The 26,728-nt window shown below is 31.7% G+C and overlaps 2 protein-coding genes across 2 annotated transcripts; one reads left to right on the top strand and one right to left on the bottom strand.

Annotated features, from left to right (window-relative positions):
* Nucleotides 1-21: 21 nt before the first annotated feature.
* LOC107888294 (casein kinase 1-like protein HD16) lies at nucleotides 22-6,113 on the bottom strand. The gene is made up of 17 exons (XM_016812357.2): nucleotides 5,785-6,113; nucleotides 4,625-5,087; nucleotides 4,080-4,205; nucleotides 3,919-3,992; nucleotides 3,738-3,807; nucleotides 3,594-3,649; nucleotides 3,410-3,481; nucleotides 3,220-3,314; nucleotides 3,041-3,107; nucleotides 2,826-2,955; nucleotides 2,518-2,736; nucleotides 2,301-2,431; nucleotides 1,482-1,656; nucleotides 1,291-1,381; nucleotides 831-988; nucleotides 536-724; nucleotides 22-315 (listed from the first exon to the last, which is right to left on the bottom strand). The coding sequence occupies exons 2-17, from the start codon at nucleotides 5,030-5,032 to the stop codon at nucleotides 256-258; spliced, it is 2,121 nt and encodes a 706-aa protein (XP_016667846.1). The 5' UTR covers nucleotides 5,033-5,087; nucleotides 5,785-6,113; the 3' UTR covers nucleotides 22-255.
* A 15,573-nt stretch (nucleotides 6,114-21,686) lies between these two features.
* LOC107888293 (TATA-box-binding protein) lies at nucleotides 21,687-25,361 on the top strand. Its single transcript, XM_016812356.2, has 9 exons — nucleotides 21,687-22,216; nucleotides 23,307-23,394; nucleotides 23,501-23,572; nucleotides 23,736-23,786; nucleotides 23,946-23,990; nucleotides 24,119-24,211; nucleotides 24,667-24,768; nucleotides 24,848-24,921; nucleotides 25,024-25,361. Coding segments are annotated over exons 1-9 (606 nt in total). The 5' UTR covers nucleotides 21,687-22,136; the 3' UTR covers nucleotides 25,025-25,361.
* The last annotated feature ends 1,367 nt before the right edge of the window (nucleotides 25,362-26,728 follow it).

The following is a 26,728-nucleotide window of genomic DNA, read 5'->3' as shown; positions in this document are numbered from 1 at the left end:
TATATAAAGTCAAGAAACAGCTTCCAAAATTTGATCTTTGAATCATTATTTCTTCTTTATGAAGCAAGTTAAACTAGCTATGTTACTATATGACTCTTTGTTTTTCTTAAAATAATTGTATCTGAAACCCGTATCCGACACATCTCGGATATGAATACAGAAATATAAATATGACCCTCCAATTACATCAAAAGTAAAACATACTCATGTCCGATACATATTTGTATCCGACACCCCACTCCACAACACACAGAACTAGCACACAGTTCGCCCATAGCAAATTGATGCTAGGTACAGATTTTTTGCCCATTTTTCCTGCAAACATAAACAATCATCACATAAACATCAAACTCCAGAGCATATATAATCAAAGAGAATAGGTTATTCAGATTCGAATGTGAGAGTCAATCCGGATATCTACAAATTTTCTAAGCTTTTTGATGTTCGTGTCCAAAAATATGACAAATATGGGTGTTGGATGTGGATACTTCAAGAAAAACAAAGAATATAAACAACATAGGCAAGCAATACACACCTTTACATGGGTGCTCGGGAAGGCGGATGTGCGCAGAGTTTCCTGAGTTTCATCCATCATTTTTTGTTTCGGAATGCTTAGTATGAAGGCAGCTTGATCTGCGGTTGCAGCCATAGATGTTATTCTGTAACCACTCTCCCATCGCCGATGTATTCCTTCACTTGGATACAAAAAGTCAAGCTCCACAACCTTGAATCATGAATTAAATATAATACAAAGTATAAGCAGCTGCTTTGGAGAAATCAAGGGTAGCAGAAAACCAAAGACATACATAAAGATGAAAAGGAACGAATACCTGATCAGAGAACCCAGAGTTCCTTGACATTACCACACCCCAGCAACTCCCGGCAGTTGTCATCGAGGTTACATGAAAGCCTTCTTTCCACTTCTTATTTATCCATTTGAAGGGAAAAGATTCGCTCAACTTGTATGACTGTTGAGTGTAAGGAGTCCCTACAAAGTCGCGGAATTTTGTAACAGTTGTCAATATAATTTATGTTATAGGTGTATAAAAATCTCCATTGTTATTCAGACTCAAACGCGAATGTCAAATATGAATACATCTGGCATAAGTATATTCATTTTTTCCCAAGTGTTTCTATGTATTTAGAGGATCTTTGAAGGATCCTCATACACACATCCGAGTTGTGTTGGAAATGGGTCTTAAATACGGCTATTCCAAGAAAATTGAAGAATCCGAGTAACATAGGTGTCTTGAACTTCCAGGCTAAATTGTAAAATAAGAATTTACCAACCTTTTGACATAACAACCAAGGAACTTCCATTATTTGCTCCAGCTATTGAACTAATATAGTAGTTCTTTTCCCATTGCTCCATAATCCAATCCTGATGAAATCCAATAAGTATTAAATGAGCAAGTAAAGAGAATGTACGCAATCCGCGCACAAAAATAACAGGAAATAGTACTTTTGAGTAATTTTCCAACCTTGTGCAGAAAGACGGTTGACAATTCATAAACCTGGGACGTGAAACCAGTTCCCGCATCCATGATCAGGGCCCAGAGGTTAGCAGCCGATGCCACACAACTAATAAATAATCCATCTTCATTACCCTTCTCTACATGCTGGCGCAACCTTGAATCTGCTACATTGTAGTGATATCTACAATTTTGATAAAAAGTTAGGGGTCGGATAAACACCATTCACAAACTACCTCAAGATGAACAAACGCAAAACAAGTTTCACAGCTCATGGTTCAGTATCATATATTTCAAGCAAAATGCACAGCCAAACAAATATCAGATACTGGCAGTCTAATTTTAATAGACCAAGGTCCAGTTTGAACAACCAGTGACTATGAGTACAAGGGTTTTAAGATCCTTACCAATGGCCTAACCCGTGAGCCTTGTGGACAGCTCAGTTCATGGACATGTTTATAAGCTAGTGAAATGCTAAACAATTCACATTAAAAAAAAAAAAGGAGCTTGTAGTTAAATTTACACGTGCTCAATTTCAAATATAGCTATAGATTCAACTACAACTATATATGGCTAAAATATACTGTGAAGATTCGCCTAAGGGGATTGCTTTTATATACAGTTAATAGAGTTTCCAAATATGCTTCTGTGATGATGAAAACATGATGAAATTAATGCACTGTGGGAATACCATAAAAGCAAATGTTGATCATTCATACCACTCGGATAAACTAGCAAACAACATCCCAAAGTCGAGATTTAGCCAAATGTTTGAGCAGAAGGGGAAAAAATGGAAATTATATTTAACAAGAAAATGCAAAACTTTACCTCTGCTTCATAGGACAACGTGCATTGTAAACCGAAATCCACTGAGTAGCAGGACTACCTAGTCGTATTTTTTTCTTAGGTTGCTCATCTTCTTCTAAATTAATGACCAGTCTTCCTCGCTTTTGCCCAACCTATACAATAGAAGACAGCAAAAAGGTTGTTTAATTGAAAAGGCTATCCAGTCCAATTTAATTGAAGGAAAAGATATAAAAACCACCTTAAGAGCTCCATCGATTCTTATCGGTCTCAATGGAGTGCATGGTTCAATTAGGCTCTCAAAGAAGGATATAAGCTTCGCATAATTGGGCTCCTCATCAAATTTCATATTTGTAACAGCCTCAAGGAACTGCTTAAACGGGGCAGGACAAAAGCAACACATCAACTCTGGAGAAGTGGCCATCTTTTTCTTGCAAACCAGAAAACTCTTGTTATCACCCTGTAAAATTCCAGACAAAAGGAAATATAGTTCAGAGGAAGTAAGTAAATCGGATTAAGTAAATCCTTAATCGAAACAACAACACGAACCTGATAACCCTGCCATGGTAACCGCCCTTTTATTAGAAATATCAATGTGTATGCCAATGACTCAAGGTCATCTCTACGACTTCCAGTCCGACCCAAATGCGCATGCACACTAGCATACCTGATTGTTCCCCTGATAGAAGAAATACCCGAAGGGTGAAGATATTAACACCGAGCATAAGCAGTAAGTGGTGACACTTAAGAACAAGTCTACACACCTGAAAACATCCGGCCTCTGATCATAATCAACATGTTGACCAGACTGTGCATCTTTCCATCTTGAAGCTGATTGGTTGGAGAGGAAGAAAATACTAACAGTCAACCATAATGAACTCATGCCTGAAACCTTGGAAAGAACATACAATTAAAGGGGATGAGAGAACTCAAAAGAACATACCTAAACCAAGATCAATAAGATATAGCTTCTTCTCATCAGCTGATCCAGGTAGACCTAGTAAAAAATTCTCGGGCTTCACATCTCCATGGACAAACCTTTTTCAAGCAGATGACAGAACGACAGTCAGTTGTGACTATGCAAAATAGGAGGTTGAATCCAATAAATCTTAGAAAGTTATGATATGGCCTACCCCTTTAAATGAAGCTTTTCAAGAATTGATATTGCCTCCACGGCAATGCATGCAGCCATATTTGGCGACATCCTGTCATAGTACAAAATATTACCAAAGTTGAGAGAATATAGTAGATACATGTAAACATGCCCAAAGAGGTATGACAGAGGAACAAAAGAAAAAAGATTCTATTATTTCTTACGACTGTCCTAGAGAATTCCAAACATCCCATAAACTGGGACCAAGCATATCCATCACCTGAAATATTCAATAAAATTCTTTATGATTAAGATACATTAGGTAATTTTGGAATAAAAACACTAAGAAGCTTGAAATCAAAACTCACAAGAATATAGAAGTCTCCCTGGCGAACCTTGTAGTGCACAGAAGGAATCCCATAACACCCACTTAGGGAACTTTTCATTTGATTTGGAGATTAAAACAAAAAATGTGAGAATTTAAACAACTGCAGTAAAATATGTAGGAACAAAAGCTTGCTAAAAGTTTGATGATTAAAAACACCATACTTGTACACTTGCCACTCATAAGGCGGACCATAATTGCAACCCTTACTGTTCCGATGCTCAAGCTTCAAGGCCACCTGCAACGAAACAAATCTTACCACATTAGCTCCCAAGTGGTTTGATGTGGAAAAACCTTTACATGAGCACAAGTTTCTCAGAAATACCTCAATTGCATCGGGTCCAATTCTATCACTACCACCACTTGTCCTTCGGCCAACATAAACTTGGCCAAAACCGCCCTTGCCCAATTTCCTTTCTAACCTATATACAGGAGAATTACCCACTTGTACCTGCAAGAAGTAACGAAAACAGTATTCAGTCAAGAGCTTCCCCAAGGTGAACAACTTAATACTAGGAATGTTTTACGGTAAAAGTTTCGGAATAGAAGACAGACAACTGGAATCCATGTGGCTTGATACTAAAACATTCATCACTTTCACGCAAAATCAACACAAATAATTATTCGAATAGTTTATAAAATGCTTAAATGAAGAATCACTAGGTTCGGAATTGTATTAATAAGATAGTTGTTAGTAAGATAGTACTTAGCTCTTAGTTTAAGAGCATACTAGGAAAAGAATTTCGTATTCAGACAGTTCTTTTTCCAAAGAGGGGCTTAACAGAATAAGCAACTTAATACGGATAATTTAATTAGTAAATAATTGTATTCAACAATAAAGGAAAGATATAGTATGTAATACGGAGCTACCGTTTCAGGAACAGGGGTGGTGCTAGCTTCTTCTTCAACTCCAACTATTTTATCAGCACTCCGACCCTCCATCGCAATATCTTTATCTGCCACTACTTCTACTCGGTTGAAAGCAGGTCCAGCGGCAGCCAAAGGTTCAGCCTGAGGAAGAACCTGACGAGGCTCGGGATCTAAATCTATCAACCTAATGCCCCGGCCTCTACCGGCGGCTGTAGGCCTTGTGGGTACCGCCGCCAAGGGCCCTTTGGCTACACCGGCAGCATTACCCCTTCCTCTTCCACCAGCTCTCCTCCTGGTTCTGTTTTGTGCAGGCAGAACCCAATTCTCCGCTTGTTCAACCGGTTGAGGAGGTGGCTGAAGATCATCAAGGTGTTTCGATCTCCGGGCTCCACTTCGCAATTCTGGCATCCTCACCGCGTGCAATTCACATGCCACTTAGTTCCCTAAGCTCCCCTACGAAATCCTGTGAAAAAGTTTAACAACTTTACCGATATAGAAACTAATTAACACATGTCTCGTAAGCAAAACACTACACATTTGGAAAGCTCATATAATCCATAACTAAATATTTAACCATTTTTAAGGTACCCTTCCACAAATAACCAAGATTTACAAAAATTTAACCTATCATGCCATCAAAACTATACGCAATAATAACACAATCAGAGAGCAAATGATCAAATTAAGGAAACAAACAATTGTTACTATAATCATCCACTAAGAAGCTATCTCAAAGAAGATAAACCAAAAATAATACTTTTAGCAATTAATCAAATACCCTTCAACAAGAAATATATTATTTGCCAAGTACCATATATCTATTAAGTAAAAGTAGCTAAAAACATACAAAAAAATCAACGCAATTCACACTTCATAGATCATCGGTGATTTACAATGAAAAAAATAAACAACGAAACTTTGAGTTCATTATATCTATCAAAAGGAAACAACAAAGCTCGATCAACAATATTCATATTTCACTCATCACCCCCAAAAACTGACAAAATTTTAAAACTTTCCATAAAAAGCAACCGTTTATATAATCAGTTCAAAGCAGATTCTCAGTAACCAAATTCTGGAATCTGATCATTCAACTTCTCATCAAAAACATATAATCAAAACTAAAACTTATCATCAAACTAGCTAAAGCAAGAACTCACAGATCAAATATCCTCAAAATAACTTGATGGGTCTAGCTCAGATCCTTAACGATATGTTCAGATGATACATTTCTTGGGCTTAATTTTAAAAACCCAGATACAAAAATCAAGACTTTGAAATAAATAAATAAAAACCAGTCTTGTTCTTTGAATTATTGCGGTATGAAGATAGAAATTTATTCCAAAATTTAGGGTAACAAAAAGAGGCAGAAAAAAAAACTCTTTCTTGAGAGATTGATTGAATTGAAATTTAAGAGAAGATAGAGAATAAGAAAGTTTATTAGGTGGAGATTTGGGTGAGGATCTTTTACGTATCAAAAAAAAAAGAGAGCCTAAAATCATCTAAAAAGTAATATATATATATACATGGTTTTCTTAAGGTAAGCTCTAATTTTATTTTTTTTTTGAACGGTAAGTTCTAAATTCTTATATTAACAAAATAGGAATATACTTATTATTTATCAAATATTAAATAAAATATTTTATAACTTTAAGTTGGATTTGGTAAAAATTAATTCAGGAAAAAAATAACGTTATGATCAAATCTAATTTTTTAAACAAGTATTTTTTAAATTATTTTTTATTTTCCAATATTCTTAATAGGTTGAGAAATAGCTTTTATGAAGGAAAAATTATTTTAAAATACTAGTTAATGTATTGTTCCTTTTTTCCAATAAAATAAAATATGATAGACATGCAAATGTGGAAACATAGGAACCAAAAGAAGATTTTGTATTTGTGGACTTACAATTTACAAAGGGTCAAAGGCCTAAAACCCACTCGCTTTACTGTATAATTCATATTAATTGTTTTAAATGCATGGACATAAGTATCAATTGACCCAAATACCAATTTGGGTGATTCAAATAACAGATTTTCCCCTTCGTTTGGGTAGGTTTGGCTACCATTCAATTCTTTCTCTTTCTTTTTTTCTTTTTCCTTCTTTACTTGTCATTTATTCATGAATTGGGACAAATTGAATAATATTAAAATTCAGGGTAAATTATAAAAAATAGTCACTTTTGTTTGTCTCGGATTACATTTTAGTCATTTATGTTTGAAATGTTACGTTTTTATCACTTATGTTATTGTTTTGTTACAAAGTGTTCACTCTATCATTAAACTCTATTACCTCCCTACGTGGCAGTCCAAATGGGTTTTAAATGCCAACTTGGATGTCTAGTTGTTGGGATGAAGATAGGTTTTTAATTAAATAAATTTAATTTGGACTGCCATGTAAGATCGTCTTGGGGAGGTAACGGAGCTTAACGGTAGAGTCACCACTTCGTAACAAAACAACAACGTAACATTTCAAATATAAGTGACTAAAATGTAATTTGAGACAAACAAAAGTGACTATTTTTATAAGTTATTCTAAATTTTATATTATTTACAATTCAATTTTACTAATATATATATTTTTTGTATAATCTAATTTTAAATTAGGTTGTATCGAATAACAATTATTTATAATAATAAAAAACAACGTTCAGAATAAAAAAAATAAAAGAATGGAATGCAAAATGCCCAAAATATTTATAAAATAATATTGATTTTTAATTAAAAGCAAAAAATTCTTTTTTTATTTACTTGCTTAGGGTAGTATTACGATTTTTAACATTTATTTTTTAATATAATACTTAAAACTACTCATGGTCTGTCCAAACTCTTAAATAAAAAGATAATGCACTTCAGTACGCTCGAATATATGTCCTCTTATATCGACAACAATGTCGATGTCAATTGAGCTAATACTCAACCGGCAAAAGGAAAAATTTTTAAAACACCATTTTCTAATATTTATGTAGAAAATGGCTATGTACAGGGACGAATCTGGAAGGAGTTGGAGAGGCACAGCCCCACTAAAATAGAAATTTTTAGTAAAAATAAAATTACGTTTATGCTTTGGCTCCTTAACAATAATAAAGTTTTTATTTAATTCTTTAAAATTTACATTTTTACTATCATAAAAATTACAATTTAATTTTGGTCCTCTAAAAATATTTTTCTAGCTTCGTCCCTGACTATGTGTTAATAGAAACTTGAAAATGAACTAGTTAAAGAAATCATTATTGTTTATGGTTAACAATTTGGAGTATGTTTGCAAATAAGGGGAAAAAAAACATGTGGTGTAATCAAATTTTATAAATTTACTGCATTTGTATTAAAGAAGGTGGACAACATTGATTGTGGATCGTGTATGAATAACTCTCTGCATATTTGCACATGGGACTGTGTTTTCGAGCTTTGATTTTTTCATATTTATATTCAACATATACGACTATGAAAGTATGATCTTTCAAATATAAAAATATAATATATATATATATACATATTAAATATGTGTCTAAAAATAGAATTTTAATCGAATTAAGCAAAACTCCAGCTAGAAGAAGCACAAGCTTGAATTCATTTTGAAGTTGGAAGCTCCATTTGAAATCCATAGATTTTATTTACCTAATGAAAAACTGTTTTAATATTAAATAAATTTATTTTGATCGAATTAGAAAAATTAAAATTTTTATATTTAAGGCACTAGAAAGTCTCCACATTTTTTAAGAAAAAAGTAATTAAATTTTTGTTTTTTTTACGCTCAATTGGATACTTGAACTTTCAAAATATATCAAAAAATCACTCAAACTAAAAAAAAAAAAGAAAAAAAACACAACAAAGCCTTTTCTTTTTTAATTTAATTGAGTACTTAAATTATCAAAATGTACCAAAAAGACTCTTTGACCGTTAAAATTAATTGCCCCTAATTTTTTTTAGTTAAAACTACCCGTGTCACAACCACAACATGGTATGTGGCAAAAAAAATATAATAAATAAAAAATAAATAAAAGTTATAAAAATTATTAAAATTTAATAAAAAATTGTAAAAATTTATAAAAATCATAAAAAATTATAAAATACAACGAAAAGGTAATTTAACCATTAACTTCAACCGTTGATTGTTAAAAAACGATCCCAAGTTATTTTTAGTTCAAGTCATCACGTGTCACAACACAACATGATATGTGGTGAAAAATGATAAAAAATAAAAATCAATAAAAATTATAGAAAAATTATAAAATACTTCTTTTGGTACGATAATTTTTATAATTTTTTTACAAATTTTATATTTCTTTACATTTTTTATAATTTTTTTACGACTTATAAAATTTTATAATTTTTTTCTATATTTCTATATATTTTATAATTTTTTACAATTTTTATAATTTTTTCCAATTTAAATATTTTTACATTTTTTGTTAAAATTAATAATTTCTATAACTTTTATTAATTTTTATTTTTATCCTTTTTTTTGTCACATATTACGCATTGATTATGACACGTGGTGACTTTAACTAAAAATGTTTAGGAGCAGTTAACTTTAACGGTCAAAGGGCTTTTTAATGTATTTTAGCAATTCAAGTACCTAATTGAGTAAAAGAAGACAGAAACTTAATTACTTTATTTGAAAAAGTTTGAGAGCTTTTTGATATATTTCGAAAATTAAACTGAGTGCAAAAAAAAAGAGTAGGGATTTAATTTTTTTTAAAAAAAATTAAGAACCTTTTACGCCCTTAAACTAATTTTTAATATAAATTAAAAATAAAAAGCAACCCGATTAAATTCACCAAAAAAATTAAAATTCTTTAATGCAAATTAAAAAAAACCAACTCAATTAAATTCACCAACTAGTCTGAAGGAAAAGAAGAGTGGTGCATGCTCAAACCAAAACCCACCCTGCTAAAGAAACAAATCCCCTTTGTCGGCGGCTGCCTCTGTTTCTACTTTTGCCAATTTAGGGTTCTTTTAAGCATTTCATACTACGTCATCTAGGATACCCATGGTAGTCGGTTTTGTATAAATATCGATTTATATAGATGCATATAGACTCATACCGGTTAATATAAATTTTTTTATATTTTAAATTTACTTTTTATTTTAAACATTTTAAGCATTACTTTTAAACTTAAAATATAATTATAGAATTAAATTATTCAACTCAATTAATAATTTTAAATTTTATAATTGCATAAATGTATTTATATATATTTAATATAACAAAGTATATACACAATAATTGCGACAAGTGGCATAATTATGTTTTTTTTAGTTTTTTGAATTAATTTTTTATTTAATATGTAGTTAATTTAATTTAATTTTATCTCTAAAAGATAAATATATAACTAGATAATAAAATTAATTAGATATTTATCTATTTGATTTAATTTATACATTTATTTATATATTATTTATTCTAAATTTAAATTTTAACATCAAAATTTTTAAAAATTAATTATCAAATTTGAATATAATTTAGATAATTTAAGTAAAATTAAAAATTGAATATCCATTTGATAATTAATATATTACCCATAGTAAACAATGGGTAAAAGAAATGTTTATATTTCCGAGTGAAATGGGTTTATTATACACAAGGATGCTAATTGATAAATAATAATCAATTTTATTATTTTTACAATCAATTTCTGAGTTGTACAATTGCAATTATGTATCAATTGATAAATTAATTTCCATATTAATATATTAACCGAAAAATTAATTGAGAAATTATAAAATATATTTTAATTTATATTAAATTTATCTAAAAACAAAAAGGATAATTAATTAGATAATTATCCATTTGATTTAACTTATATATTTATTTATATATAATATATAATTTTAAAAATTAATTATCAAATTTACATATAATTTTTTTATATATTACCCATTTGATTATAAAAGTGTTTATTTAATTAAATATGAAAATTTGGATAATTATTATATTTAATAATTAAAATTTATTAAAATTCTAATTAGATAACTAAAATTTTTAAATTTTAGATAAATGCTTAATTAAATAAAAATATAATTAGATAAATATCCATTTATATATTTTAATTTTTAATTTTAAATAAAAATTTAAAAACTAATTATCAAATTTGGATATAATTTGTATAGTTTAAATTAAATTAAAATATAAGTAAAATTTACATTTCAAAATTTTTATTTATTATCCATTTGTTTATAAAAATATTTATTTATTAAATAAGAAATATTTATAATAATTTAGATAATTATTATATTTAATAATTAATATTTATTATAATTTTTAATTAGATAATTAGAATTTTTAAAAATCTTTGACTACCATGTACTTATTGACGGTTATAAATAGATGAATGCTTGCAATGATTTTCATTACAATAGGTATGTTTCTTAGAATTTAGCTTTTTTTTATATAATTTTTAAAGATTTTTACGTAATTTTTTAAATGTGAAGCAAATGGAAAAGTTGGAAATATAAGCGTATATGTTTAAATAAGGAAGGAAAAGTCGAAGGATAGTATTAGGAAAGTCACCACGACCAAACCATTGTCATTTGTAGCATTTGGATTTTTTAATAAAATATTTTTAATTATTTATTGATTTAGATTCTTTTTAGCTATATATAATAGAATTTTAGTGTACATTAATTTTTTATTCTGCTTATGTATTTTATAAAATTATTATTTAAATTTATTTTACTATAAAATTGATTACAATACATTAACTACCCTAAATCTTGCTTTACCATGACAAAGCTACAACATCGTCTAATTACATTAATCAATCCATATAGATAACTACCATTCACATTCACATATGGGTCATTCAAATTTTTCATATCATTTGTATGGTTAACAAATCTTATCATGGATCAGGTCAATGTAAAAATTTTAGGTTTGACTTCGAAAATGAGTTTAAAGCTTTATCCAAGCCCGATTTAGATAAAAAATACTAAATCTAAGCTCGCTTGACCCAACAATATTAAATTTTTTTATATAAAAATAATTTTTAAAAAATGTAATAGATCAAATACGCTAAATATTAAAATAAATGTTTTTCAATAAATTAAAAATACATTAAAAAATAGTAGCAAAATAAGAGTTATACAATATTTAAATAATAACAACAAAATAGTAATAATATGATAGAAAAATGACAGAAAAACAACAACAAAACAACAGCAAAAAAAAAATAACTAGATCCTCGAACCAAAAAATCTTACCCGAGGTCTGACTAATTTAGAAAACGGATCTTATTTTTTGTTCGAGCATATAATTTTTATCTAAAACCCCCACTTTTCGGATGAGCCTTTGAGTCTAAACGAATGGTGCTCAGTATTAGACCTGTCCATGGGCCGGGCCGGGCCAGACCCACAAAAATTTTCAGCCCATTTACTAGGCCCGGGCCCGGCTCGGCCCGAAATATGGGCCTGAGATTTTTCCCAGGCCCGGCCCGAAGAAAAAATATGGGGCCCGAGCCCAGCCCGGCCCGTTTTTAATTAAAATTAAAATTAAAATTAGTTTTTTTAATAAAATTAAAACTAATTGTTATTAAAATTAATTGTTAGTAAAATTATCAAATTATTAATTGTTAATTGTATTAATTGTTGTAATAAAATCTAACATTTGATTAGTAAATTTATCAAATTATTAATTGTATTAATTGTTGTAATAAAATCTAACATTTGATTAGTAAAATTATCAAATTATTAATTGTATTAATTGTATTAATTGTTGTAACAAAATCTAACATTTGATTAGTAAAACAAACTTGATGTTTTATTATTATTATTTTATAACACTAGTCAAGGAAATGAAAGTAAATAAACTTAAAATAAAAACTATTATATTTTAAAAATAAATATATATATTTAATATTTTTCGGGCCGAGCCCGGCCAAAAAATCTTGCCCGAGGCCCGGCCCATTTTTTAAACGGGCCTAAAATTTTACCCAAGCCCATATTTCGAGCCTATATTTTTACCCAAACCCTCCCATATTTTGGGCGGGTCGTCGGGCCGGACCGGGCCGCCCAGCCCATGGACAGGTCTACTGAGTATGTACACAGTTGTTTATCTATTTGGAATATATTAAAATCTTTTCTCGAAATCATTAAACGTTGTTCATTCGTTTTTTAATTACAGGGTGCAAGATAAGGAGGTACTTATAAAACAGCAAGTTCAATGGCTTCAACTAAAAGCAGTGGGTTTTACTGGTATAAATTCTCATATGTAAGATTTTGATTCACTTATATATTTTTCTTAAATTCTCAAAATTAATTTATTAATTTATTTGGTTATTGTATAAATTATATTAAGCCTTAAAATAAATGCACAGATGCAAAAAAAAAAGTTCAAGATTATTATAAAATTTTAAAAATATTTTCGAACAGTTGAAGTAAACTAAGCCGAAATCTGGAAATGAATTTCCATCCAGTGACGGCTGAAGGGTAGAAATGAAGAAAAAGGAAAGAAAAACATTATTATTTCATATTCAGATGGATTATTTGCATATTAAATCCTTCCATCTCGTATAATTTATTAATTAGGATACTCGGCCTTTTTTATTCACAATTTTAGTCCTTGCTATTTCCCTTATCTCAATAATTCTGAAATTTGAATATCAACTGTATCAATCCCTTATATATTAAAGGTTCTTTAAAAATGTCTTATATTTCTTATTATTTTTATGATGCTTTTAAGTAGAAAATAAGCAAATATTCATAATATTTTAAATTAATATTTTAATATATAAAGATTTATTTTTTAATTATAATCATAATTATATTATATGATATGCATGACCAATTGACATATAAAAATCAATACAACTACTTTTTATATATTATTAAATTTATATGATGTAGGAAATAGTAGGTTTTAGTTACATTTTGATCTGTTATATAAATTTTATATTTATGACCAATTCACTATTTAATGTATTTGATGTATCATGTTTGATCATCTTTTAAGTTTACGTATTTTGAAGTTTTGAAACTGTTGTTAGCAAACTATAGAAAGAGTGGTAGGGAAGTGGGTACTTTTTTGACACCAACTCTAAAAACAAAAATCAAATCTAACACACAAGAATTGTTTGCACAATTTGGTTTTTCTACGTTTGTGGATCCTAGTTCAGTGAGAAATATCCATTCTTTTCAACTAACACGCCCTGTAATAATTTTCCTCACTTTTGAACTTTAAAGATTGATACTCTCACTACTAAATTCACATCTGTGAATTCAACAAGTCAAATCAAAACACAAATGTTTTACTATCAATATGCAATCACAAAACATTGTTCCCCACTTGAATAGATTTAGTGCACTTTATTCTCTTCATACAAAAACATATCCAAGTCTCCCCCTTAAGTAGATTTATGCGCTTGGCAATATGTGTCAACTTGAATGAGCTTTTGGTTGCAAAGATTCAAATTGATGGAAAGCTCTAGAATGTAGAATATGAATCTCTACCAAATATTTGTTTCGAATGTGGATTTCATGGGCACGTAAAGGAGAATTGTGGTATGATTTTTGATGTGGAAGAAGAAAATGAGAAAGTTAACAAGAAAGGGCACCCGAAGGTCCAACGGAAGAAACTGGCGGAGGTTGAAAATCTTGGACTTTGGATGATAGCAAAGTGGAAATCGAGGCATAGAAGTAGAAAGGACCAATGACAATTGGAATATGTTGGGAATGATTTCGATAACTTCAGATTCTTGGTGCTAACAGATTTAAGTGATGTGTAAATCCTCGTACATAATAGCAAAGGCATATTTAATGTTTCCTCAATTGGTAGAGGTGATGTTAAAGGGCAGGATTCTAATGCCTTAAATTTTTAAGCAACTAGGTCGGAGAAAGGGGAAAGTAGTGCATCCAAAGTGGGTTGTTAAGAGCCTAGGAGAAATACTTGAAGTGGTTTGTGAATAGATCACTAAGGAGGCAGACTTAACCAAGGTGTTGAAAAAATTCAGTTTGAAAACGGTTTTTTTTTCGCAGCAAAATTTTAAATTTTTGAAAACTAAGTTGATTTGTGATATTTATAGTAATAAACCCATAATTGAATTCGCATCAGTGTTTTCAGATAGACAAATCATTGTCGTTCTCGGCTTTAAACCAATGACCTTCTCCGCTATTCTTGTATCACGAACTGCTTCGAGTGTGGGTTCGAACAATTCGAATCAAAATACATAACTAGAAATAGTTTTCTTTGTTTAAGTTGGAAAACGAAAATTCCCTTCTCAATGGAAACCGACAAAAATTGTTATTCCAGAAAATAGATTTAATAGTTGAGAATAAATTATCTCTATTTTCGGGCAAAGTAACAATATTTTAAAGTTGTGTAAATAGCCCTACTAGTGTCATCTATTTATAAGAAGATGAGGCATAATGTAACACCCCTAACCCGTTTCCGTCGTCGGAACAGGGTTACAGAGCATTATCGGAGTTTACATATCAAATAAACAGACATTTCACATCATTTAACACTAATGTCAGAAACCAATCAAAAATCAAACATATTGTCCCTTATGCGAGCCCTCGGAGCCCAAAATATGTATTAGAAACAAGTCGGGACTAAATCGGGTGCTCGAAGAATTTTTCAGAAATCATTAAAATTTTTCAAAGGTGTAGGGGACACATGCCCGTGTGGCCAGGCCGTGTGACTCACACGATCAATAGACATGCTTGTGTCTCAGGCCGTGTGGGTATTCGAAATAGGGGCACACGACCGTGTCTCTGCCCGTGTGGAAGAAAATAGGCCATTTTCCAAGCCACATTTCTCACCCAAATTGTTACCAACTTAGCCTTAACAAATTACACATCAACAAGCCATATCAAGGCATTCAACACAAACTAAAATTATGTCTTAAACATTCATCATCACCACAATCAACCAACATGCTCTTAGACACCTCAAATGACAACTTATAAACATGTCAACCAAAAATCCAAACTTACCTATTTAATCCATCTAACAAATCTACTAAGATTCACCACAAAATAATTGCATACAAACATATATCACTCACACCAACATCACTAATATGCCTCATTCTCAAACCAATATATATAGGTTGGTTATATAAACAAAATATAATTCATAACATTTACATAAGCCAAACTTTGATCCAATCCACACAAAAGCCTATATATGCCATATAAACCGTATTAAACGTTTCAAAAACTACCAGAATAAGCTGGATAGTGTGACTTGAGTGTTGATCTGATCGTCTAACCTTTCAAAACTCTACAAGGACATTAAACAACTCAAATAAACTTAATGAAGCTTAGTAAGTTCGATGGAATAAATAAAAATCTTACCGAACTAACTATAATAAATAAAATAATAAAAATAATTCACGATAACTCCTTGTCAATCACAACTTCAATCGATGAATACATCTGTTTTCAAGTCGTTACCAAAAATAAATAACATGTCTTTCAATTTCAATAAGTAAATCACCTTACTAAATCATTCCCATTCGAATAACGATTTATGGATAAGAGTACATCGTTAACAGAAGCTCATAAGAGCTGGTCCATCTGAATATGCCAATAGAAGTTCATAAGAGCTGAACAGAAACTTACAAGAGTTAAACAGAAGCTCGTAAGAGCTGAACAAAAACTCATAAGAGTTGAATAGAAGCTCGTAAGAGCTAAACTAAAGCTCAAAAGAGCTAAACAAAAAGTAAAACGTGAGAGTTCGCAACAAATGCTGAACCCCGATTTACTTGGGTAATTTTTCGATATTTTTCTCAAATACCGTCATACACCAAATCACGAATGTACTCAGATCCCGCTTTCAATTCAAATCGAATATCCAATTCAATATCATAATTCGTACAATAAACTATTTCCAACAATAAAATATATGCTTAATATCAATCATCAATTTATACAAATATTAAAGTTTAACCATACGAACTTACCTGGATTAAATTGCAAAAATTGTAAAAGTTTGCGGTAATTCTATCAATTTGAAAAATAAAAGGGTATTAATTATGAAATGAATTGGAAATGAAATATATGCTAATGGATGAGTAATTTTATATTTTAGATCAAGATCTCGTAGATACTCGTTAAAAAAGAAAAATAGTAGACTAGTCTCTAAACTTTTACAATTACTATAATTTAATCCAAGTAAGTTCGTACGATTAAACTTTAATATTTATATAAATTGATGATTGATATTAAGCATATATTTTATTGTTGGAAATAATTTATTATACGAATTATGATATTGAATTGGATATTCGATTTGAATTGAACGCATGATCTGAGTACATTCGTGATTTGGCGTATGATGGTATTGGAGAAAAGTATCAAAAAATTACCCAAGTAAATCAGGGTTCAGATTTTTTGCTAACTCTTGTGTTTTACTTTCTGTTTAGCTTTTTCGAGCTTCTGTTCAGCTCTTACGAGCTTCTGTTAAGCTCTTACGAGCTTTTGTTCAGCTCTTATGAGCTTCTGTTCAACTCTTATGAGCTTCTGTTTAGCTCTTACGAGCTTCTGTTTAACTCTTATGACTTTCTGTTAAGCTCTTATGAGCTTCTGTTGACATATTCAGATGGACCAGCTCTTATGAGCTTCTGTTAACGATGTACTCTTATTCGTAAGTCGTTCTTCGAATGAGAATGATTTGGTAAGGTGATTTACTTATTAAAATTGAAAGACATGTTATTTATTTTTGGTAATGACTTGAAAACAGATCTATTCATCAATTGAAATTGTGATTGACAGGGAGTTATCATGAATGGTTTTTATTATTTGATTTATTATAGTTAGTTCGGTAAGATTTTTATTTATTCCGTCGAACTTACTAAGCTTTATTAAGCTTATTTGAGTTGTTTAATGTCCTTGTAGATTTTTGAAAGGTTAGACGATCAGATCAACACTCAAGTCACACTATCCAGCTTATTCCGGTAGTTTTTGAAACGTTCAATACGGTTTATATGGCATGTATAGGCCTTTGTGTGGATTGGATCAAAGTTTGGCTTATGTAAATGTTATGAATTATATTTTGTTTATATAACCAACTTATATATATTGGTTTGAGAATGAGGCATATTAGTGATGTTGGTGTGAGTGATATATGTTTGTATGCAATTATTTTGTGGTGAATCTTAGTAAATTTGTTAGATGGATTAAATAGGTAAGTTTGGATTTTTGGTTGACTTTTTTATAAGTTGTCATTTGAGGTGTCTAAGAGCATGTTGGTTGATTGTGGTGATGATGAATGTTTAAGACATGATTTTAGTTTGTGTTGAATGTCTTGATATGGCTTATTGATGTGTGATTTGTTGAGGCTAAGTTGGTAAAAATTTGGGTGAGAAATGTAGCTTGGAAAATGGCCTACTTTCGTCCACACGGGCAGAGACACGGACGTGTGTCTCAGCCGTGTGTGACACACGGCCAAGTGACACGGCTGTGTTTCCCCTGCATCTTTTAAGAATGCAAGTCAGCATGCTCACACGGCTTGGCACACGGGCGCGTGACTTGGCCGTGTGACCTAAGTTAGAAAGTTACACTAGTATGGAAACAGGTTGGGACACGGCCGTGTGCCCCTATTTCGAATACCCACATGGCCTAAGACACGGGCGTGTCTATTGACCATGTGAGTCACACGGCCTGGCCACACGAGCGTGTGCCCCTTACACATTTGAAAATTTTTAATGATTTTTGAAAAATTCTCCGATTACCCGATTTAGTCCCGATTTGTTTCTAATACGTATTTTGGGCCCCGAGGGCTCGTATAAGGAACAATATATTTGATTTTTGATTGGTTTCTGACATTAATGTTAAATGATGTGAAATGTCTGTCTATTTGATATGTAAACTCTGGTAATGCTCCGTAACCCTATTCCGGTGACGAATATAGGTTAGGGGTGTTACACATAACTTTTGTTGAATTGTAGAAGTTTATTTCAACTAGAAAAACGAAGTTCTAGTCTATCTAGAAGTATAAGGGGCAATAACTCTAATTAATAATACTAGGGTTTGCTATCCCTTTAATTAACACGAGAGGCTTTTGGGCCTCTCCCATATTGGGTCCAATTACAAGTATTTCATGAACTTTTAACTCAGTACTTTATAATTGAATTCAACCCGATATATGTTTTTCTATTTTCCAAAATAAACATCTCAATATATTTCCAATTAAATAATCTTCTTAATCCAACTCTAATTCCGTTAAAATCATGATGACTTTACCATAAAAGAATGATACGAGCTGCCCAATTCAATTCAAAGTCCATGAGGGAGATGATCTTAGTTTACCTCAAGGCCTAATCACGAGATCCAAATCTAATAAGTTTAAGTCAAAACTCAACATATTCATTCAAGACTTTGTCACAAAGAAATTTCGAGAAAAAGAGCTGAAGCTTCAAGACGATAAACTTTGGAGCTTAATACGAAGTGAAGATGAATTAGAAGGGACCAATTTTATTTGTGGACTTAAAATCTCAATGAATGAGGACAAGCTCATGTGAAATATGTTAATAAGCTTAGGTGTTACACTTCAAGGACCTCAATCAAGCCCACACATCTAACCGTGTTATAATCAATCAAGTTGCGGTGCATTTTTGGAAGGAATATAGGTATTTTTGGGTCAATATGTCTTCATATCAATCGAATATCTGTTTCTTATCTTTGCAACGCACTTTAAATCACTTAATTTCATGTTTCGGGCTTTTAATTCGAGTTTAAATCATATTGGGTTCGATTTTAAGCTTAATTTTTTATTATATATGAGCCCAATATTGTATTTATTAGCTTTTGTTATTTTATTATTTATTTATTACAAATTTCAGATATTGTTTAAGTATTTTAAGTTGTTTAGGAGTTTTATATTTCTTAGTTAAATAAGAAAGTTTAATTTAAAACTACTTCTTATTTAGATTAATTAGAGTTTCAGTATACTTTAGAGTTTTATTTGGATGTACCTAGCTAGCCTATATAAAGGCTTCTTCATTGTTCATTAATGTCACAAATTGTTTTCATTAATAAAGTTTTCAATTCTGAGAGTTTGTTTCTTTGCGCAATATTTCTTTCTTGTGATTTTTAGAAGTAATTTTTTTCTTGATTTTCTTTAAGGAGTTGTGAGAATTCATTCTTCATCCTTCAATTTGCCAATGATCATTTCTAGGAGGGCTGATCAGAACTGTTAATTGAGTTTGTTGGGATTGATATCTCAAAGGGTTCAATTTGACACTTATCCATCTATCCATTGGTTTAGTCGTTCTATCTTCCATTTTGTATTTTTCTTTGAATTTGCATTAATAATTTCCGATTCTACTAGATTAATAATTTTTTAACTTGTAATTAACGTTGTTAACACATTTATCAATTTGGCAATTCTTTGGGTTTGATCCTTAAAATACTCTAGTGTTCCATTAACACTACAAAAACACTATACGTTTGTAGTTAAAACCACACTTTTAAATCGTTTTAAAAAATTGTTTGTTTCTAACACGCGTGCATGCGATCACTGGTTAGAGTTCTTTTGTCTTTTTTATTTGATGAATTTTTCGGGATTATTTTGGAATTATCAATGTTCTAGTAAAAGTACATTTTTGCGAATATTTAGAGAATATTTCAAGGAATTTAAGATGAGCTTAGTTGATTTAATATACACGAGAGTCAATGGTTTGGTAACGTGCAATGTTATAAAGAAAATGCATTATAGCTTCTCCCATAGAATAGAAGTTTTTTAGGTTTTCTAGGGGCATTTAGATTATTTGGAATAATTTTGTCTTTGTCATCATTCTTATTAACCACCCTCAGTTTATTCATCTAAAGATACATTCCATCGGTTTGAATAAGGGATTTTTCCTTCCCATCGTTTATGGTAGTCCCAATTGTTTGAATTGAAAAGTACTCGAGAAGTTGTTGGGTTGCCTTGCTAAGGCAGTCTCTAAGCCTTGGATCTTGGCTAAAGATTTTAATGTTATCTTAGAATTAAATGAGAAGAATGAGGGTACAAGTACTTTTGCCCCAATGATGAAGGGTGTTTTTGGGGGATTGAGGTAGAGCATGCGTCCCAGCCATTGTGTTCCCTTTCCTTCAAGTGCAATGATAAAGTGGCGAGTGTTACCCTAGATCAGTTTAGGACATTGTTAGAGTTGACTTGAAGAAATTAGACAAAACGTCTATTGGATGTGATAGATTGATGGATGTGATAGATTGATAGATGTTGTTAGAGGTTATTCTCAATATGTTTTTTTGAGCATTGTTAAGCCTAATGAGTATGATGTTTAAGTAAGGTTATAAGATTGAGTTTTTTTTTCCGATGCTATGAAGAGATTGTGCGTTATCAAAGTTCTGCAATAATCAATTACTTTGGTGAAAGGTCTAATATGATTGTCTAATATATATAATATAAGTTATTGATAACTTCATATTTTATGTAAATATAAATATAAATATAAAATAATTTAAATATGTAAAACAAATATTAAAAATTGATTCAGCTTTAATTCAATTTACAAAGTTGATATTGAAACAATTAGTGGATTTGAGAGTACTTTAATCACAAATTCTCATTTGCTTAGGAGGGGAAGGACAAGTCACCTCTTCCTCCCAACATGACTAGAGGTGTCCATAGGCCGGGCTGGGCCAAAATTTTCGTCTTAGGCCTGGGCCTGGCCTGGCCCGAAATATGGGCCTAAAATTGTCCTGGCCTGGCCCGCGAAAAAATCTAAGCCCGGCCCGACCTGACCCATTTTTTAATAAACACCAAAAATATTTTAAACATAAAAATAAAAAAGTATTTTAAAAATATTTTAAATTAAAAAAACTAAGAATATATATTGATTATATATTTGGGCCGGGCCGAGCTGGGCTAGGGTAAAAAAAGTGGTGCCCGAGGCCCGACCCGTTTTCTAAACAGGCCTCATTTTTTTGCCCAAACCCATGTTTCAGGCCTATATTTTTACCTGAACCCTCCCATATTTCGGACGGGCTGTCGGGCTGGGCCGGGCCACCTGGCCCATGGACACCTCTAAACATGACCGGCAAAAACAGGTAACTTCCACAGCTTGACCGGTTAAAAGAGTCAACGTTTATAAATAGAATAATCTTAGGGTGCATATGTCCCTCGAAACACCCGCATCTCTATCTGTTATGAGCCGATCTCTCACAAATCTCATTTTCGAACCAGATCCTTTCAGTAATTTCTCTCTTATATATAAGAATTCAAATAAAAACCTATATAAACACCTCTTTTCAAACATTTCTCTCTTTCTTCTCTCAAATTTCCCTCCATTTTGTAGCTTTATTGTTTGTAATTTCATAATTTTTTTAGTGAAAAAATAATGAATTTGTTCAGATTTGTATCAAACTGTGATCTGTTTTTGTTTTTTGTTATTTCATTCATTTCCTCCTAAGTTTCGTGTTCACCCTTTGAAAACTTCAAATTTTGCTATAGGGTTCAATTTTATTAGACTTGTGTGAATTTCGATCTGCTTTTTTCCCTCGGTGTTTCTAAGAGGAAGCCCATAGTCTTTTTGGAGGATTTTTTTTGGGTGAGGAACAAAAAAGCGATGGCAGAACAAGGTGGCTTGGAAGGGAGCCAACCAGTTGATCTTTCCAAGCACCCATCTGGCATTGTTCCCACTCTTCAGTAAGTCTCCTTTTTGCCTCTCGTCTTTGTATTCTGAAATGTATACGTTTTCTTTGTGCAATAAATTTATATGTATGTGTAAGATTTGGTTGAACAGAGTTTCGCGATGGGATGATCTTTTAGGTGTAATGGAGATGTGTTCTCAATTAAATCGCTGGGGGGGGGGAGTGCTTTTGGGATATGGGTGTTTGAGGTTTTGGTGAATTTCTAACTTGAATGGGATGTTATTTGGCTGACCAGAGTTTGTGGATGATATCTTGTATTGCAGACCTGTAGTCAATTAAATCATTGAAAATGAAATCTTTTTGGAGCAAATATATTATGTGTGTGTGTGTGTGTGTGTGTATCAAATTTTTCTTTGAAATGATGAGAGGGAGTTTTGAGATGGGTTTTGGTTGTATTTTGGGAAGAGAAATGGTGAATTTAGGGGCCATGATATGTCAGCTTTTGTTGTCTATGGCTTAAAGTATGCTTCTGTTGAGAATATCATTGGAGTAATGTAATAGTAGAAAGCTTTAATTCGATATAATTGGAGTAACATTGTGTTATGTTTCATTTGATGCGTTTGATATAATAAAAAAGTTTCGTAGATTTCTTTGGATTAATTTTGATATGAATGATAAATAAATTACATCAAATACGATTGTGCAGGCTTAGCCCACTAGCCTGCAAATGAAATCAAGCTCATCTGGTTTAATCATGTATAAAACTTGAGTCTTGTTCTTAGTTAAACCAGCCAAACACATAAATTGCACGGGGCTTGACTTGTTTTTGGCTCGGTTACTCGTCATTAACTGATCTTAACAGATGTAGGAAACTGTTGCATTCAGTAAAATCTCTTTATTAACAATTCAGATTGAATGGTTTATTAAAGTTCAGCATCCGAGCATATATCCTATCTATGGTTGTAAGGTTTTAATGATTCAGCAACTAACAAGGTGTGGATCTGTATCGAACTTTTAACCAAAAAAATGGAAAGTTTTTTTTTTCCCAATTTCTTCTATTAAATTGTGCTCTGATTCCTTTATGGATCGGGTTTGACCACAGTTGATATTTGGAAATCTTAGAATTAGTCTTACTGTGTTTCAAGGAACATTGTATCAACTGTGAACTTAGATTGCAAGTTGGATCTTAAGCAAATTGCACTTCAAGCTCGAAATGCAGAATATAATCCGAAGGTATGCAGGGGATGGTTAAATTCTAGCTTTCTTAGTTTGTGCAGCTTCTCTATCAGCTGCTAATATATTTGGATGCTAACCTTTTTATTTATAAAACAACCTACAGCGTTTTGCTGCTGTCATTATGAGAATCAGGGAGCCAAAAACTACAGCTTTGATTTTTGCCTCTGGAAAGATGGTACTTCCATTGGAATTAAAATTGCACTTATTTTATTGTTTTAAGTATTGAAACCCATAAGTAAATAACTAGTGCTTACATCAATTGCTTGAGCCCAAGCATGTTATCTTTGTTTAATTATTGATTTAGTTATTTACTAAAACAAATTTTCTTGCTTTTTCAGGTTTGCACTGGTGCTAAAAGTGAACAGCAATCTAAACTGGCTGCAAGGAAGGTAAATATTTTTCTTTGAGATGCTTTTTCCTTCAAATGCGTTTGTGAACTATGTTTCATGTGAATTTGTTGTGTGATTATATGTGTAAATATATTCTATCATTAGGATAGTTGGATGCAAAGATGAAGGCTATAGCTGACATTATTTTTGCGCTTTTAGTATGCCAGAATTATCCAAAAGCTTGGTTTTCCTGCTAAGTTTAAGGTACTTACATAATTCCTTTTTCTCTTATACAAACCATGCTCATAAAATTCCATGTATATAGACTAATATCTCTACTTTCGATGATGTTTTACCCTACTCATTTTTAACCTTTTTGTTGTGATCGGCAGGACTTCAAAATTCAGAACATTGTTGGGTCCTGTGATGTCAAATTTCCCATCAGACTTGAAGGTCTTGCATACTCCCATAGTGCCTTTTCAAGTGTAAGTGGTGTTCGTTGTTCATTTTTTGTTTAGCTGTTATTTAAGAATATTGGACATGTTTCCTTTCCCAGCATGACTAGCTGGCTGTCTGAGCTCTTCCCTATGATTTGTATGGACGTACAAAATGAGCCTTTTCTTTGTGAGCTCCTTGAGTTTCACTTGCTGGCCCTTAAGGGTGTTAAGCTCAAGGGATTGAGGTCAAAGTTCTCAGTCCAATGATATTGAAATTTGAAACATCATTTGTAATGAACTTGAGACTGAGTTTTCATTTAGCTAGTAAACAGCCTTGAAACATAAAAATAAGTTTGGTCTTATAATATGCTATGTATTCTTGGATTTGATTCTGTTTTGGATGAGGTTGAGATAATTAGTTGCGTCCGTTACATATTTGATGTCCAGATTTTGCTTGTTTGGTTTAACGACTGTGACTTATCTTTGATGTTGTTTAAATACAGTATGAACCTGAACTCTTTCCAGGCCTCATCTATCGTATGAAACAACCGAAGATTGTGCTTCTCATTTTCGTGTCAGGGAAGATTGTGATCACCGGAGCCAAGGTGATTGCTTTCAGACTGTTCATCAATTCCACATTCTATGTCCGACAATTACTAATTTCTCTTTGTTGGAGTGACTCAGGTTAGAGATGAAACATACACAGCCTTTGAGAATATATATCCAGTCCTTACAGAATTTCGGAAGAACCAACAATGGTAGGAAGCTACACCTTGTCCCCTATCTCTGAAATGATTGACAAGTGTTATTTGTTTTCTTTTTCCGGTTTTGCTTCAACTGATCTTTTAATTTGCTGGCAGATATACCTTCGGATGGGACTTTTATTTGATTTGGTTATCAGCCATGGTGCATGGAGTTGGATTCGTAAGTGTGAATATATAAAGAATGGGGAGGCTGCTTAAATGGATGGTATATCCTTCATCTAAGCAGTAATTTAGGACATTTTGGTTTTAGTGATTAAAATTTTGATCCTTCATCTTAGTCTTAGGAAACTTTGGGTACCTCGTATATGCTATAATGTATAATTGTTAGCATATTGCAATTTTGGATATTATATTAACCAAGTTAAAATTTCTGAGTGGAGATAAACTAGTTGAAGAAAGACAAACTCGAGTTCATTCTAAACTTGGAGTTTGGCATTTGATTGAGTTCAAGTGAGCATAATTTTTTAAGCTCGAGCTTGGTTAAGCTGTGTGAAAATGGACTTCCCTCTCACTCTCAGGGCTCTGCTGAATTTGCAAACCGAGCTGCCATTTTTATGGTCTCTCCTTCCTCCCAAAGCCATTTTAACTACGTAGGGTCCATATAAATCAAAACTTAAAACAATCAACGGCTCGATGGAATTTTTTCATGTCTTTTTTGTCTCTCCTCATCCCCCCCAACGTGACTCGATGGTAAACATCCAGGCGAAAAGCACTATGATGGTTTCTGCATTAGACTTTTCTATGTAGTTTTTAGGGTGTTAGATTATCATCTAGCTTGCCATTTTGATCCTCACAATGGCACATATGATGAGCTTGTTAACAAAGTCTACAACAAGGTAATAGCGCTTTTAATAATTGAATTATACTCTACTAAGAAATTTCACAGGTAAGATGTGTAATTTGGACTTGGTCTTCTTGACACTTCGGCTGTGTGGTGAAGAAAATTAATGACTACAGCCACTTTTCAGGGTGGCAATGGAGTTGTAGTGAAAAAGGTGGAAGTAGGAAAAAGAAAATAAATTATGGAAGATGGGGAGTTTGATTGGTGGAAGGGGATGAAACAATAGAATTTGATTGGTGGAAGGATATGATAAAGGAACAAAATGGAAAGAGAGTGAGTTTTAAACACATTTATTTTATTTTTCTACTTTTTTTTCATTGAACTTTTTTTTTAAGTCCGTTTAAAAATTGGCCCAAAAACCATAAGGTTTTTAATTTTATAAACAATATATATATATATATTGTTAGTGAAATCATATATAAAGTTAAAAAAATATTTTATGAAAAATAATCTCAAAGAATGCATGCTTTCGCAATTAAATCACGATTTTGTTTTTCACGTGGTATATTACTTTCAATGCAAATGTAAGAGCAGTAACCTTTGAAGGGCAGGTTTGGAGACACAATCCAGAACTAATAGAAGGTCGCCTACTACTTCTTGAGGTAATAATCCGGTTATTCCTAACAACAACTGAATATACTTGTTTGTAAGATTAAGCCATGCAAAATTTGGCTCTATGCAAATGTTTGTTGTAAACTGTAGTCGTGAGTAAATGGCAAGCTAACTTCTGGTTGCAGTGGATTCAACTGAATGCAGTTTGGGACAACGTGATAGCTATTTTGGTTGGTGTTTTGAAGCTCTTTTTACAAGTTTAAAGAGATTCTTATTTGGCTATTAACTATTTGATATCAAAATACAAGTACGTATCTAATTATCTCCATACATGTATGGTGTCATTTGGAAGAAGATGGCTAGTATTTGATATCATACATGTTTTAGTTTCTTACTTTAGCAGTTGGT

The sequence above is a fragment of the Gossypium hirsutum genome, chromosome D13 (assembly GCF_007990345.1).
Source record: "Gossypium hirsutum isolate 1008001.06 chromosome D13, Gossypium_hirsutum_v2.1, whole genome shotgun sequence".
Taxonomy (NCBI): domain Eukaryota; kingdom Viridiplantae; phylum Streptophyta; class Magnoliopsida; order Malvales; family Malvaceae; genus Gossypium; species Gossypium hirsutum.
The sequence above is the reverse complement of the archived record's forward strand: the minus strand, read 5'-3'. Positions and strand labels throughout refer to the sequence as shown.